At 38.4% G+C, this 17044-nt stretch overlaps 1 protein-coding gene across 1 annotated transcript; it reads left to right on the top strand.

The window, feature by feature from the left end:
• The first annotated feature begins 5803 nt into the window (after window positions 1–5803).
• LOC140246530 (uncharacterized) lies at window positions 5804–7678 on the top strand. Its single transcript, XM_072325875.1, has one exon. The coding sequence runs from the start codon at window positions 5804–5806 to the stop codon at window positions 7676–7678; it is 1875 nt and encodes a 624-aa protein (XP_072181976.1).
• Window positions 7679–17044: the final 9366 nt, after the last annotated feature.

Genomic DNA, 17044 nt, shown 5'->3' with positions numbered 1-17044 from the left:
TCAAAATGCTCCATAGGATTTCTGCATGCTACTGTAATTCTACGGTTTGTTGGTTTTAGTTTAGTTCTGTTTTTAATTTGTCTGTTTGCAGAGTTCGTAGCGTATGTATACCTCCAGTGTACACAAAACTCAGGGTTTTCTGTTTGTTTTTGTTTTTTTGTCTTTTGTCTTTTACGCCAGCATTTTGCGTCCTTCCTGGTGTTTTGATTGAAATTATTGATATTTTGTTTTAGTTTTACAGAATTTTAGTGCATGTATGATATTCAAGTTCACCGTTTGACGAGGGACATTTTATATTTGCGTGTTGTATGTGTGGTTTTCATGTATCAGCGTATATGACCCTGCACCACAAAACACACATAAAGTCGCCAGACCCGGATTTTTAGTTAAGGGCAGATTCTAAAAGAGCAGAATCTCAGCTTTAAAATGAAGTATAACTCAATTCAATTGGATTCTCCTAATCACACACTCAGGAAAAGTGTGAACTGAGAAAAGAGGCTCTGCAGTACAGTGAGTATTCAAGCGCTTAATTTTTACCAAGCCGTGCTGCCTGTGCGATGAATAGGACAAAAAACTGGAAGTGAACCACCGGAGTAACAACAATGAAGGAATTATCAAATTGAACTGAAATTGAGCATGCCTTATAACACACTCTGTCCATAATTAACGCCAACTTTCAAAGGAATAGCGTCATCCTTTCAAAAGTTGAAAGTGAAGGGTGTGCACAAGGTTTCTCAGAAATGAAAATTGGACTCTTAAGACACATCTAATGACAGCATTCTACCAAAAATGTTCAACATAAACTGCTAAAAAAAAAACACACTTTCCTGACCGTTTTATGATCCCAACTTTTAACATAATGTAGAAAAAGACTTGCTCTTTTAGAAAATGTGACAAAGTCAAGATCGGCTAAGTTGATCCATTTCATTTATTTTCAGTCCTCACTCAAAGTCAGTGTGCGACTTTTTGTTCGTATTGTGATGCACGGTCACATATGTTAAGCAACGGAACCTCTTAGTTAACATGTTGACAGTGACTCTTACTAATAAATTTAAAGACTTGTTTCAACTATGTATAAAATCTATGGTAAAATGAAATCTTACCTCAAGTTATTACTTAGTAGACTAATATGCGTGTGTATGTATACGAATGTTTGTTTGTCGGTGTGTGTCATCGCCTGTAACCACTTCCCTCTTCTCTTCCCTTTCCTTTATTGTACAGTGCGTATCAAAAAAAAAATCGAATTACGGAGGTCGATGATTTTAGAACTGTCAGCTAAGGAGAGCAAAATGATGGTTGTGAGGAAAGGGGAACTCTTCCTCTCTCCGTTGATACCTAATTATGTTGACAACTGTCATGCATGACTGAGCACATAAACTTTAAAGACAACGATGACAAATTTCACTTTTTCCAAGTTTGCCTATTATTGAGAAGGAACGATGCATATCTCCTCTACATAGGCCGAACTATTCTCTTTATAAGATATAACTGCTGACGATCGGCTCGGTCCTTTTTTCTTTTTTCTGAAGTTTTGTTTCGTCGAATCAGTCTAGAAATGTCGCGAATAATAAGAATAATAACAGTGAGATTGCGATTGCATTTAGACGAGAAAGACGAGCAAAAAGCTTACGATGTATGTCTGAGGTTGTCTCTACATAGATGTTCGACTAAAACAAAGAAAAAAAAAACCAAACAAACAAACAAAATACACACACACACACACACACACACACACACACGAAAGCTCACATTTAGGCCGGCGGGAGATTCAAAGAGAGCAAACAAACATGAAAAAATGATAACAACAATATTTATCATTACTATCACTCTAAATATATATTATTGTCATTATTATTACTATTATTAGTATCAAGATTGTATTGCTGCGAGGAACGGGTCGGAGACATGCCCACTTTTTATCCACGCCCTATCATCTACTATCTTACCAACCCCCTCCCCCACACACACACACCCACTCACACACGAACACGAAAAGCACAGACACAGATAATGATAATAATAATAATAATAATGATAATGATAATAATAATAATAATAATATTAATAGGGAGTATCTATACATGTAATGCCCTTCGCTACTCAGTCTGAGTGCTCAAAGGGCATGACAAATCTCACACACATCATAAAAGTGAGGAAGGAACAGAAGAAAGAAAGAAAGAAAGAATTGGGACATTTAATCATTGACTAATCATATGCTATTAAAATGAAGGAGGTGTGTTTTCAGCGCTGTCTTTAACGAATATATTGAGGAGCATTTCCCACTTCCTTTATTTGGAATAATAAAATCACCTGGTCTTAACTTGTTTCGTCCGTTCTCCGTTTCTCTTTCATAAACACTGATTACTCGGGGTTTACAGCGAAACAAGCTCACTTTCATGTAGGTCCCGTCATACTTCTCTTTGAACAACCCGAACAGAGATTTCGACCAGTTATAATTAGAATTACTGTGTATTTTACCATGTACGAACATTGTAGATTGTTTTTGCTTGTTTTGTACATTACTGACAAGGTACAAAGAACTTGTGCTAATTACATTTGATGTAATACGGATACATATGAGGTGAAATAAAAATTGAAATTGAAATTGAAATTGAGATATTACGAATGTGTAAGGCAGCTTGTTCCAGAGAGAGAATCCTGTGTGAACAAAAGACCTGTCATCCCATGACAAGTTTATTTTGTGTTTCGTTGTTGTTTGCTTGTTTGTTTTTGTTTGTTTGTTTGTTCGTTGTTGTTATTGTTGCTGTTGGTTTTTTTTTTTTTTTTAGGTGGGAGGACTTGAAGAGGTCAGTATTACTAGAACGGAATGATTTTGACGGAGTGTACTGATGAAACAGATAAGTATTATACTGGAAGGCAAATCTATTCAAAAAATGATATACAAAAAGGACCAGCTTAATTTGAATGCGGTGCTGAATGGGAAACCAGAGGAGTGACTTCAGCATACAGGAGTAATCTGAGTGTATGATAATTGTTGGTGCAGAGTTTGGGACTTTTTCAGTTGTGACAGCTGACGGTGTAGCTCCGATGGCCCGTTAATGTCATGCGAACTTCAGTGAACTATTTTGTGGTTGAAAAAATGCCACTCAGCTCTTCTTAAGTTTGAAAAGTCTCTGAAAGTTAAAAAAAAAAGAAAAAAAAAGAAAAAAGAAAAAAAAAGGATCAGACATATGAATAAATTACATAACTCTCTAAACTACTATGTCTCATTTTACTCAGATAATGTGATTCTTCAACATAGCTATTTTTCATATGTTTCTCTTTCATGACTTTAAAGATATTTCCCATCGTATATAGCTTAAAAAAATGATTGTAGGCCTATTGTTTTAGGTAACATATGGATTCAGATCTTAACTTTTTTTTTGCAAAATATTAAGTAAAAAAAAACACTTTTATGAAATATCAAAATGCATACAATCATAAGGATAACCCTTCCTATTATTTCTATAAAAAAAAATAACAATAATTTGACGTATATCAGTTTTAAAATGGCCGAGATATTAAAAAACTAAGAAAAATAAAGAGATTCTTATAAAAGGTTGGTACAACATTTTGTTACAACCTTTTGTGTTTTGGGATATCTCAGCCATTTCGAAACCGATTTTCATCAATAAAGTTTGGATTCCTCTTAGAAGTCTGTATGCTCTTTAGTATTTCTTTCAAGTGGTTTCAAATTATCTCCCAACAAGTTAAAACCTAAATCCCTGTCAACCAAAGCTATACCATTCCTTTAACTTTATACGAAATGCTCACTTTGCATTAGGGAAATTTCAGTGTGCGCTGTGACTCCAGGTGGACGCTACAGAGTGTTTGCGATGTGGGGAAAACCCGCTTCAATCAGCGAATGTATCAGGGATCAGGGGTGAGCGAAAACGTCACAAAGAATACAAACTTTCCTCTGAAAGTTTCCCGGCCATTTTTTTTTTTTTTTTTTTTGTGAGTGCTGTGTAATACCTTTGTGTGACGGAAAGTCAACTCTTCACGAGTTAATTCCTCTTGCATGGATCTTGAAATTATGACCACATTCAGTCTAATATGTGTTCGCAATTTCCTATAGGGAGATTGGACAACAGATTGCAAGTTTATGTCTGCAATTTGATTCGGAACGAGACATAAATCAGCAATATTGAGCCCGGAAGTACAGCATAACTTGGTAAGCATTTACATACAAAATGATATCCACAATCGTGCCCCCTGCCTTCGTGTGTTCCCAGATATTGTGCCTGACACGTAGTTTACAAATAATGCCTGACCACGGAATATGCCCAATGTTGTATGCCCTAGTTTGTGTGGTGAATAGTTTTCTGTCATGATTTTGGTGATTTTGTGAGCATGTTAAGTCCCACCCCACACCTCTTTTTATATTCGTAATGCAATTGAAAGTTAGGCAAACAGAAAAATCGACATATCAATCAGCATGTTAAAATATGCTGTAGATTAAAGATATTAATCATTGTCTCCACTGAAATAAATTAACGTCTGGCAATGTTATCAAACATTTGTGCTAACAGATATCACGTAAGCATAATCATTATTGGAGAAGTAAATAAACTTGGCAAAGGTCAGACCTCTTCGAGACTGTCATCCAGAACTGAGGTTGATGCATTCTAATCACCGATAAAATGATGCTACTGTAAATAATGAAAGCATCTCATCGAAGGCCTCACAACACAACTTTTAAGCGTTCAAATAAAGATGGTGTTGAGTACAGGATTATATTGTTGGAAAGGTATACAGGAAGCTAATAGTGGCAGTCAAATTTGTCTCATTGTCTGCAAGAGCGTTTGTCTTTTCTCCGTGTATACAAAAAACTCAGAGGAAAGAACATCGAATGAAAGGTGACTGTATAGACCTGACTGCCTACAGTCGTACAGAGGCTGAAAGGCCCCTTTATCCGTACTCATTTACTTTTATTCACTCCTTTCTTGCACCATTTTGACACCGGCATATTACAAAAACAAAATTAATATTTTCTCTGTGCATAACTCAGTTCCTGACATACAGGTATATGAGTAAAAGTTCTTGCGGCCTTCCGCGTCTGCGAAGACTAAGGAAACCAATATCTCCATGCGATAAAAAGTAAACTATTCATAATACTATCTCTCCTGGATGTAGATACTTTGTATAGATTGAAAGACACCCTGTTCCGTTTAATAGGCCTATCTACAAACAGGCAAATATTATACATTGATGGACACACGATTCTATAATCACTCATTTCGCTCACATATTCATTATTTTTTTACTTTTTTTACATGACAACTTTTGCAAACAACATCATTGGATGATGTTAGCGCTGTATATAAATATACAGGACCACGATTAAAAGAGTCATCCCTCCGTAAGCTACTCTAATCAAATAACCTAATATATTTTTATGAGTGTATCGCAATACAAGTTATTATTTTTTCAAGAATGTTTCATTCAGAGTATCAACGAGTAACATCTAATTTCATTCAATATCATCTTAGGACGGGCCCACTCAATACGTTAATATGATCTCCTCCACTCAAATGAACGATCATAAATAGGGAAATTTCTTTGCACCCAAAAATAAAGCATCCTCAGTAAATGTTATATAAAAAAAGGAAAACATTCACGCTGGTGTCTTAGATTGTGCGTCATTATTTCGTTCGGATTTAAGAATGGATACATTCTAACATCATGTTTCGAACGAACTTTCGCCTCTTCTATCAGGTAATTGCTGAACTCTGTTGTTTGATGATATTTGTCGATGTTTTTACCACTTTCTGTTTCTTTTGCTATTAGAGAAATAGAGACCATGGCAACGTTTCACCAGATTATCAGCCAGAATCTGGAATGCCCTATCTGTCTGACTCTTTTCAACCAACCTAAATCACTAACATGTTCTCACACGTGCTGCAAAAAATGTCTTCATCGGATATCTCAAACTCAGTCCGACAAGGAAACTATAAATTGCCCTATATGCAGGAAAGGAACGCCCCTGCCCAGTGGAGATGTGGATAAGTTACAAACAAACATACCCCTTAGTTCTCTCGTGGACGAAGTGAAAACCAAGAATCCAACATGCACAGTTTGTGCGACGGACGAAAAGTCGCCAGCTGTGTCCTACTGTCAGGACTGTGGGAAATATATGTGTAAATCGTGTGAAGTCGGCCACTCTATCTGGAAACTGTTCTCCACTCACGAAGTGGTGCCCGTGAGCGAGGTGTTCTCGGGAAAAGTTCTGTTTAAGAGGCGACGGAAATGCAAGAAACATCCTAGCGAGGATGAAGAGTGTTTTTGTACCGCATGTCGGGAGTACACTTGCTGTAAGTGCGGGATGTTAAGACACTCACAAGCTGGGCATCAGATCGAAGAGGCAGCTATCCACGAGGAGAAAGTGATCAAAAATATCAGTGAGTTGAAAAAAGGAGTAAAATCAAAGAAAGCGACCGCTGAAAATCATATCGAGTTCATAGAGACACAACGTAATGAAATAACAAGTATGTTTAGAAAGCTCAATGATGACATCGACAAGACGTATGAGGAATACGTGCAGCTATTGTCAGACAGAAGAAAAGCGCTGAAAAGTCAAGTGAAACATTGGTCTGAAAAATTCGAGAAGGAGCTACACGCCATGGAGGTGGAGAGCCGGCAAACAATCAGTCACATGACCGCTATGGAAGAGCTGGTAACTAACGGTATGAAGGTACCTCTGGAGAAAGACGCCTTGTTTGCACACGACACGATGTGCGACAACTTGAAGAGCTTTCTGGGACGAGGTGATCCTGACGACCGATCACCGAGAGGTGTGACAGAACGAGCTCGGAAAATTTCTTTCCGTAGATACGAGAAGGTCGATGAACTCTGTCTTGGAGAGTTGGAAGGTTATACTTGGGATGTCCAGGGAGGTGACGTCTCACCTCCCTGGGGTGTCAAAGCAGACGTAAAGCTCCCTAGCGAAACTTGCATGGCCTGTATCGCTCGTGCACCAGGCGGTAAGATGGCGGTGGGATCGTATAATGGTGGAATCCATCTCTACTCCCCTGATGGCAAGTTACAGCAGACCGTGCTGAAGGATGTCAGAGTCTTGAGAACTGGATTCCTGTCTAATGGCCAAAGTGTAGTACGCGATACACATAACAAGATGTCACTCTACACCCCACAATGGGAGAAGTTTGACGTCTCGTTCGAGATGATGAGTTACTATGAAGGAGGGTGGGGTGGTCTCACTGTGGATAGAGATGATAATATCTACGTGGGTTTCGGGCAGTCCACATATATCCTGATTTTTACCCCAGAGGGTGGTAAGGCTGTAAGAAATGTAATGTGTGAGAGATATATACCTAAGCAAATATTTTCCTTTCACAACACAGGGAAAGTGTTACTGGCCAATGAATCAGATGTCGTATTCCTTGATAGCAAAGGGAAAGAGGGGAAAGTCTTGAGGAAGGAGGGTATGTCTGCCTACCCTGCTGTTTGTCGAGATGATTCAGTCATTGTAGCCTGGGTGAAGAACGCGAAGGGTCTCGTCAGTATCGATCGTTACACGAGTGATATGAAGCATGTGCGCAATGTTATTACTAATTTTCAAATACAATGCCCATGGTCTTGGCACTATCTACAAGAATTTGAGAGTGGTGAGATTGCTTTTTGCACTCCATATAGACTCCACATATTTGATGCTTTTTAACCTGAACAGTCATAGCAGACATTTCTTCGGCAGTAGAACGTAAAAAACAAACAACATCTTTGGTGTGATATTCTAAGTGAATAGAATATAGTACATTTTGAATGAAGTACACTCGAAGATCGTAGAAATGGCTGCACAAGTGTCATGCCTGCTCAAGTGAACAATAATTATTCATACATTCATTAGTACCTTAATCATGTCTTATTAAGGCTTTCTGTGCATAATTAATCGTTCCAAAAAAAAATAATAAAATGGGTCAGTTACAACATTAATTTTGCTTTGAGATATTAGTGCTCTAAATTTTACAACATAAGGCTTCGGTGAATGCTCTTCATATGAAATCAGCGACAAGAGACATATTTCATCTCCCTCTCAGATGAGTAGGGGCCAGGTCACCTTCCAAGAATTCTTGCATACTATAACTTATTCATGAACAATGAAAAAAGATGGAAATGGAAACTTTGAGGGCGTTCCTGAGTGTCTATTTGTATGTTCATTTGTATTACCTTTTTTTTTTCTCTTAGACAATTTGAGCGAGCAATTTTAATAAAAAATCTTATGTAACCCTGGTGATAATTCCTGCCAAGGTTCGTGACAATGTTCAAGTTTTCCAAGAAGATAATATGAAAACTAGACCCGATTAAGCCCCCTCCCCCTCTACTCATGCCACTGCAATGAATTAACTTGAAACTGCAGTCACCAATCTACTTATTCATAGCACTGTATAGCCTACCATAATATTGTAATGGCTTGTTTAAAGGAGACCTCCGGATGATTTTCAAATTTTTACATTTGAACATATATAAATTAGTTATACTGGGTACAGAGTTTCAGGATTTATAATGATTGGGATGAAAAATAAGAATGTTTTCGAAGTTTATAACAAATTGCAATGAACAAGCGCCAGCATGTTTGTTTGTTGTTAATGTTATTATCATTGTTGTTTATAATGTTAACGCCCTCCGGTGGGCAATCGTGTTAAGCGTCTTGGCTGCGGTAATAAATCTACACCACAACCGTACCTGGAATCGTCCGGTGTTTTCTTCTCGTAATGGCGTGGTGGCATCGTTTGGGATCCGAATCTTAGGCCCGATTTAACGTCCACAGGAATCCGAACGGGGAGAGATCTCGCTCGACATAAAAGGGGCCGGACGTTCAGCAAAAGCGCTGTGATAGTTCCAGGTACTGATTTCACCTTTGTGTGTGTAGTCCCATACATACACATTGAAAATGTGTGATGCATCAACGCAGCGATGCGCCGCAGCGGCCAAGTCCAAGGCACCCGCACCCGCACCGACACATCGGTGCCCCGTGACTACTGTCGGAACCACGGCAGCTGACACATCGTGCACAACCCCCTACTTCCCCGGAACTGTTGGTCTCTACCCTCCCGTGGAGGTCGACGTCCACTTGAGAAGTGGTACACCACTGAACATCATCAGAGTGTCAATGGCAGAGAAGTTGGAGTTGGATATTGTGGTTGATTCATATGGATATGATGATCACTTAATTCATGATTACTGGTCTATTGGAGATAGTCTCAAGCTGCCTGATAGTCTCATGCTGACAAAGATAGTAGGCCTGACCTGCTTCTCTATTTATTGTAATGGCTTACAGATGTTGTGTGATGCCATCGTCGTGAGTGATGACAACACAGATAAGGACATAATTGGCGGCGCCCCCTTCATGGAAACAAACGACATCTCAGTGCGCCCCTCAAAGCATGAAGTCACATTCAGCGATGACTCTGTGTTCACATACAATTTGCATTGTGATTATCCTCCTTCCTGTCAGCCTATTCATGCAAGTGACTATGATAACCAGCATCAATCTGTTTGCAAAGCAGCTGACAGCACGCCTGATCCCAGTCACCTTCAGCTTTTAGCTCAGTGTGAGTCTAGCTCTTGCACCAAGCGTTTGCCTGCCGCCCATGCTGGACTTCTACATACCGAGCAGGAACACCACCTTGAGTATGGACTTAGCTCTGATGACTGTCACCATCCTGTCAATTGTGATCCTCATTGCCCTACTACTACATCCCCGTCCGGCTCCCAGCTGGAAGGCGTGAATGACCCCCCACCCTTGGCTGCTACGTGCCCAGCCTTGCCAACGCACACCTCATCAATCCCATGCTCTGGCACCCCATCGCCATCTGCTGTCATGATAGACATCGCACAGACTCCCCAAGACAGAGAAGGCCCTGCCCATGCACATGGTCCACCCCCTGAGGCTGAAGCCATGGACGTTGGTCTCCCAACAGCGATGCAATACCCCGGTAGTGCCCGCGTGGGTGCACCTGACCCCAAGCTAAGGGTGCCCTTCAATGTTGTCCCTAGCACTTCCTGTCACAATGGTGATGTCTGCTCCCTGACCGCTGTACGGGATACCTCTGATGCCCATCTTGGTCCTGTATTGCTATATCCTTTGTGTACCAGCACCAGCAGTTTCCCTCCTGACAGCTCGACTGATGTGCACCACATGTCACCCATGGGGTGGGATACGCCTCCCCAGCCGTGGCCTGATGATGTTCTCGAGCATTGTCCTCTCGTCACTAGCCAAGTTTTGGTACAGCCAGTCCCTGCCCTTTCTGCTCCTGCCCCCTACCTTGCGTATGATGACAACCATCCCCCTGATGGTTCCAGCCGGCCACCGTCCACCATCCCCTTACGGGCAGTACAAGCTCCTTCCCTCTGGATGAGTTTGTTGCTCCTTTCCTGTTCCCATTCGCGCCCCCCTGATGCCAGCAGCCCACTGATGTCCTACATGCTCCATGCGGCTTCTTTGGCCCACACCCTGATGACTCCCTACCCCAAGTCATGCCCCTCTTCTATCTGTGCTGCCTATGCACCTGGATAGTGTGGCCCATTTTGTTTTGTGTATATTGAGTATAGACAATAGACTTTGATGGACATGTTAATCATGCAGTAACTCATTCTTTTGTGTTTTTATGTACAGATGAATAAGATGTTTAACATGCCTTTTTATCGGGTATACATGTACGATTGTATTTCATCCTTTCTAAACATTTACGGTTGTTGGTTTGTTTGTTTTTTCATCAGAAAGTAAATGTAATGTTTCAGTTGTCAGTATTTGTACCAGGTGTACCCCCTTTTTATAGATACACGTCTTCCTGATTATTTTTGTGTTTTCATTAAAAAAAACCAAACAAACAAAGACAAGAGAGAGAATAGATACAATTGTACTGTACTGCTGTTTATCAGTAATGTCCTCAGCTTATTGTTTGCTTTTCACCAATGTAGTTGGTGTACTCATGTGTTATGATCGCTTTCATTGCTGCAATGCAAGTTTGTCCCTGTCATACTCAAGCCTTTGGACTCTGTCCTCTTTGTACATATGTAAGTGTGTTGTGTTCTTAGAGGGTTCTTTATCTTTTATAAGATGTGTGGTTTTACATCATTGGGTAAAGCCAATTTCATTTCTCTGTTTTGGATGGGAAACCAAATCTGGTTTTATACTTCTTATACTTTACCCTCATTCGGGTATTTGTACTTTCTGTTCAAATTTGAGATCTGAGTGATTCCTCATATGGGTTTTTTTTACATAGGTTTTATGCAGATCTCTATAATTATTTTGATCTGCAAGATCTGTATAATACTTGTTTTAGTTTCAGATTATACAGGTTTTATACCTCTTGTCGATAAAGTATTGTGTATATTATGATTTATTATTGCCTCTTCTGTTGCTGTAACTTGATTATTACCCAACAGATTTCATTCAGACTTGCTAGGGAGAAGTATGGGTGATCATTCCACATGAAGGACACAACAGTTTGTGGTAATGGCGCCCTCAGTGTTCCAACTTTGGATGCCAATGCTTATTTCTTGTGTGTGCTTTATCAGCCACATTTTTTATAAGATTTTTTTTTCAAATTTGGTAAAAAGGTGCTTTATAGTGAAATGAAGATGCTCATATTTTTTTGGTGGTGGCACCTTTGTTTGTTCTGTCTTTATACATGAAAAGGTAAATTCTACAGGGTCTGCTTGTGTGTGCGACCCTACCTTGTTTCTCGACTGATCTTTTAAAAAAATTTTTATGTACATGTATCTTAGTCAAATTTATACACCTACATCTATTTGGATTTTATTGTATCCTGCAACAGTTGCCATGTACAAAATTGTGGCCTACAAAGTAATCCAGATGGAGTATGGGAGATGGGTTCGGGGGATACATGTGCTCGATTGCGAGTGCTTCTAGTTTACAATTTGCAGTGAACAGAAAGAAGTGATCTGGGCAGCACTTGTTACATAAATATGCTCTGTGTTTGATATTACATGTAATTGCATTCCAAATGTTATATGCATAATTTTGAAGATAATATCTATGCAACAGTCAAGTAAGTCACTGTTTGAGTGTAGATTTTTAGGTTTGGTTTTTAAAACAATCCTTATGTTACAGTTTGCTAAAGTCACCCATTATTTGGTTTGATATATGAGTATAGTTATAGACCCTGTGTTTATGCTTGTCCAGCATTCCCACGTGTGACTCTGTGTTTTTACTAACAGTATACCATGCTGTAGTAGAAGTATAAAGTAGTTATTGCAAATTTTTTATATGCATAAGTATTGTATCATTTATGCAGGGAGCTGTCTGTGTATAGTTGCTTAATGAAGTGATTTTGATGTGTATTATGGGTAATATGAAGTGCATGCATATGTCATAGCTTCGTGTATTCTTTCCATGCATACGTGTATCATGTTTATTTTTGTAAACTACAAGATGGTGGATTTTAAGTATACTGTGTTTGATTTCACTAGTGTACATGTGTGTCAATGGAGATTTTAGTCTCTACGTACTATGATTTAAAGCGTTAGATAGATATTTTTATAGGGATGGAAGAACACATCTTCTGGCGGTAGTTATGTTTTTTTGTCTCGATTATCTCACACTCTCATAAAGGAATTGAAGAGAGAAGGTGGTGAAGATGGTATGTACATGTATGTTAAATGATGGTGTGGTACAGTTGTTTAATTTTGATACAAAAGTTTAATAGAGTTTGAAGTGATTGTTACAAATTTATTATGATTTATCTTAGTGCTCATGTGATATGTAAAAGGGCATAAAAGTATTGTAATGTTTGCATATTTGCAGGATAAGTATATATGTAAGTTATTTGTTGTTTGACCTTTCGTAATACCTGTTTGGGAATGTTATGACTTATGTATGTATATAGGTTCCTTTTTTTCGTTGTTACAAGCTGGTTTTTGACTTGCTCAGCAGTTTGACAGACTTTGATAGTTGATGTGTAACATCAAGCTGACAGTGCCAAAAGAGATGATGCGTTATAAGTGTTACTTAATTGTGATGATATTTTATTAGGTTAAGGGTCAGTTGATGTTATAAATAAAGCTTCCTCTCTTTGTGTTTGAGTAGGATATTTTGCTCCATTTTATTGGAGGTATAAACTGATGTTGTTTATACAGTGTAGTAGACATGTTGCCAAGAATTACTTAGAATCTTGTTTGACATGCCGAATTGGATTTTCAGAGAGAAGTATTGTATTGAGCTTTGTAAGCAAAGGAGAAAAGAAGTAGTCACGCCAGCATGTTTGTTTGTTGTTAATGTTATTATCATTGTTGTTTATAATGTTAACGCCCTCCGGTGGGCAATCGTGTTAAGCGTCTTGGCTGCGGTAATAAATCTACACCACAACCGTACCTGGAATCGTCCGGTGTTTTCTTCTCGTAATGGCGAAGGATGATGACATGGCAGCCTCACCATAAGAATGCATGAGATGTGGCTCAAGGAAGCAGCACAAAAGAAGAAGGCATGCATAGATTACACACAGGTGAGCTTGCAAGCATGTGGTATTGTAATGGAATGACACTGCTACATTTCTGAGATATGTGAGGCTGCTATGTCATCATCTTTGTTCAGTGTAATTTGTTTAAGGTTTTTGAAAGTACTGTTTCTCTGCTCAAGAACCACAATAAATTCTACAAATCTATACATGAAGCTGTTGATTTATGTACTACATGATGTGAAATTATGAAAATCGTCCGGAATGCCCCTTTAAGGGAAAACGAATTGTAAAGATTCCGTAATTTAGAGGCTATCTCTCCGAGATGCCCCTCCCACTATCTCTTCTCCCTAGTACAGTGTGAGCCTCTGGACCCTTTACAGTGGAATGATGTCCATTTTGAATGAATAATATCCTTGTACACTTTAACAAAAATACCTTTGGACATAATAACGATCACATTGATAAACAAACTTCAGTCACCCACTCGTAGCTCCAATGTATGAGAAAAGATTTGTGAAATTCCTTTATTTTGGTGTTTGGTTTTTTTTTTCTCTCCACCCCGGCCCTCCAGCATAAGTCTAAAATATGTTAATGCGTATCCAAGCCTACTTTTAGTGTATGCATACATTTACAAAGGTCAAACTCATCTTATGAATTGCAATACAATAACAAACTATTAGTTAAGTGATACATGAATAGTGTATTGTGTCGTTGTCTTCGGTTTTTACATTAGATATTTTGGTTGTGGTACTTCTCTGTTTTGTTATTGCTGTTGTTGTTGTTTATAAGATATTTTATAAAACTATTACAGTGCAGTGACGAGATGCAACATGGAGTAAAATGGTCCTTACGAAGGTGAAGGATATGTTCATGCTTCCAAATGAAATCAATAGTTTCATTGTGTTTACACGTAATAATGTAAAGGAACTGTCACTGAAAGTCCAGAGCATTCCCCACTTATATTCCAATCATGTCCACTCATGGACACCACTGAAAAGCAGTGCATAGAGGGAAAAACAACGCGTTTGATGACTTGGCACATTAACTTCAATTTGTATACGTTAACCAACAAAGCAACTCTTATAACGTTAATACACATTGTCCGACCCCCCCCCCCCCTCCAAAAAAAAAAAATGTGATGGCGTAGAGAAAATTCTAATCTTCCGATCGATTTCAGGTATAAGGGGCGGTATAACAAAAACAATACTGGAAAAAAAAAAAACCCAAGATAATGACAGACCATAGTAATAAATCTGACCAAATGCATTGTTGTAGTAAGGTTAGCCAATTTGTGACCGGGTGCAGGGCAGGGTCACAATTTGTGACCCTGCACCACAAAACCAACAAAAAGTTGCTAGACATGGATTTTCAGTTAAGGGCAGATTCTGAAAGAGCAGACTCGAAGCTTTAAAATGATGTATAACTCAATTCAAATTCAATTCAAAATGACTCCTCTAACCCACCTGGAAAGAAAGCACACACTCTGGAAAAGACCTTAAAGTCTGAACTGAGAAAAGAGGCTCTGAAAAACAAGTCTATTCAAGTGCTTAAACTTTACCAAGCCATTCCAGCTGTGTCATGAAAGACACAAAACACAGAATGTAAACTACCAGAGCAACAGCAATGAAGAGATTGTCAGATTAAGCTGAAATTCAGCATGTTCTATCAACATATTCTTCCCAAAATTAATGCTGACTTTCAAAGCAGTAGCGTCATCCTTTCAAAAGTTATTAAACTTGAAAGTGAAGAGTGTGTAAAGGATTTCATGATATGGAAAGTGGCCTCCTGATCATTCTACTCTTCCCCCAAAAAGGGTTGTAGAAAAACTGCTTAAAACACACTCTCCCATTCATGTTAAGACCCAAAAGTGAAGAATAATGTAGAAGAAGGATTGTTCTTTAAGAAAATATTAAAAGCTCAAGATTGACGTGGTTGAACCATTTCACCTTTTTTGAGTCCTCACTTAATATCAAGGGGTGCGATTTTTTGTTCGTTTTGTGATGCACGGTTACATTTATTCTTCCAAGTAACTGCTCAACACGTTATCACAATACTAATACAAGTTTAATAGACTTAATGTAACGGCATTCATGAATCCAAAAATTGACATCCCATAGGAATAAAATATGAGAGTGAACGGTAATACAGTGTTATACTTCGCTATTGAGATACTAATCATGACTGCTAATTCATAATGTATCCGTACACTACCAAATGTGCGTGGAAACACACAGCCTGGAGATCAGCCATGTAACAGAATATAATAATAACAGTCATCATAATTCTCCATTTTAAAACATAGATGATGTTATCATGAGTACTGAGATATAAAGTTACTTGCAATTGCTTTGCACAAAATAAAAAAAAAAAAAACACTGCGTGGGTGTACTTGAAGGTCTTCCAGATTTTGGATAAAAATGTCTAAACAGGATATCACCAAAACAAAATCGATTCGTGACTCACCTTTCCTTTTCCCTTTTCATTTCTCCCATCCTAAATATTAGCCTTGCTCTTACTCTCTCTCCATCTTTCTCCCTCTCTCTTCATTATATGCTTCCTACACATTTTGATTTGGTAATGTTCTTTACTTTACTGATGTCTGTAATAGCTTATTTCTCTTTTGGTAAATTTCGAGTGAAACAGTGACGTATATCAAACCACTAACGCCACTTCGTTGAAACGTAGGAGTTTTGAAGTATCTGTTATTATGATATGGTGTACCAAATAGGGTGACGGGAAGGACGTGGTATATATACATGTATATGAATAAGATAGAGAGTATATATTGAAGTAACGTGATTTGCCTTTGTATGGTTATTAATAACAAAGAATTAGAAATATGTTTGATTAATGTCATATCATTTATCGTATAACCTGACAAGCTTCGTATAGGAACGTATACATCAAACTTCACTCATGCAATCACTGAGTTTTCATAGCTAACGAGAGAGAAAGAGAGGAAGAGAGAGTCTCTGTAGTTGCTACTAGCTGGCTTCAAACTTATCGATGTATATCTTTGAAAATGTTTTGTTGATGTTATGATATTATTATAACACACAACACTTACACAAATTTGCGTAGTATTGGTGGTACACAGCATTCACTCTGTTCATTCATATTCATTTAATTGATATCCTGTACAGTCCTGTGCAACACACTTCGCATGGAGATAAGTAGAATTCGACATAAACGGTGGCCCGAGGTGGCTCGTTGAAAATTGATGTGGGACCACGAAATTTCCAAAAAAAAAAGAAATCCTTTGATGGCCCGATCGGGCAACGAAGAATCAAAGTGGATTATTATGGTTGTTTTTATTTTGGGCCAATTTGTCTTTCCGGCTACCAGAATTTCAGATTTAGAGATGTTAGTTGTCCAAACGGGTCACCAGAGAAACAGTATAACTTGTAATTATAATCTTTTCATACTACTCTTTGGTTCTTCATTTCGAATTTGTATGTTTCTGGTTGTTATTAATATTATTATTATTACTGCATGATTGCAATATTCGACTTCCTGTGTGTGTGATTGTGTGTGTGTGTGTGTGTTTTCCTTTTTATGATGCAAAAAGTTCAATAAATCAACAATATATTTTGAGACCTTTTTCA

This window comes from Diadema setosum, chromosome 3, assembly GCF_964275005.1.
Source record: "Diadema setosum chromosome 3, eeDiaSeto1, whole genome shotgun sequence".
NCBI classification, from domain to species: Eukaryota; Metazoa; Echinodermata; class Echinoidea; order Diadematoida; family Diadematidae; genus Diadema; species Diadema setosum.
This window is presented reverse-complemented; position numbering and strand designations above follow the sequence as displayed.

Bases quoted from the DNA above. Each gene is read 5' to 3' on its own strand.
- LOC140246530 (XM_072325875.1), top strand. From the start codon at position 5,804: ATGGCAACGTTTCACCAGATTATCAGCCAGAATCTGGAATGCCCTATC.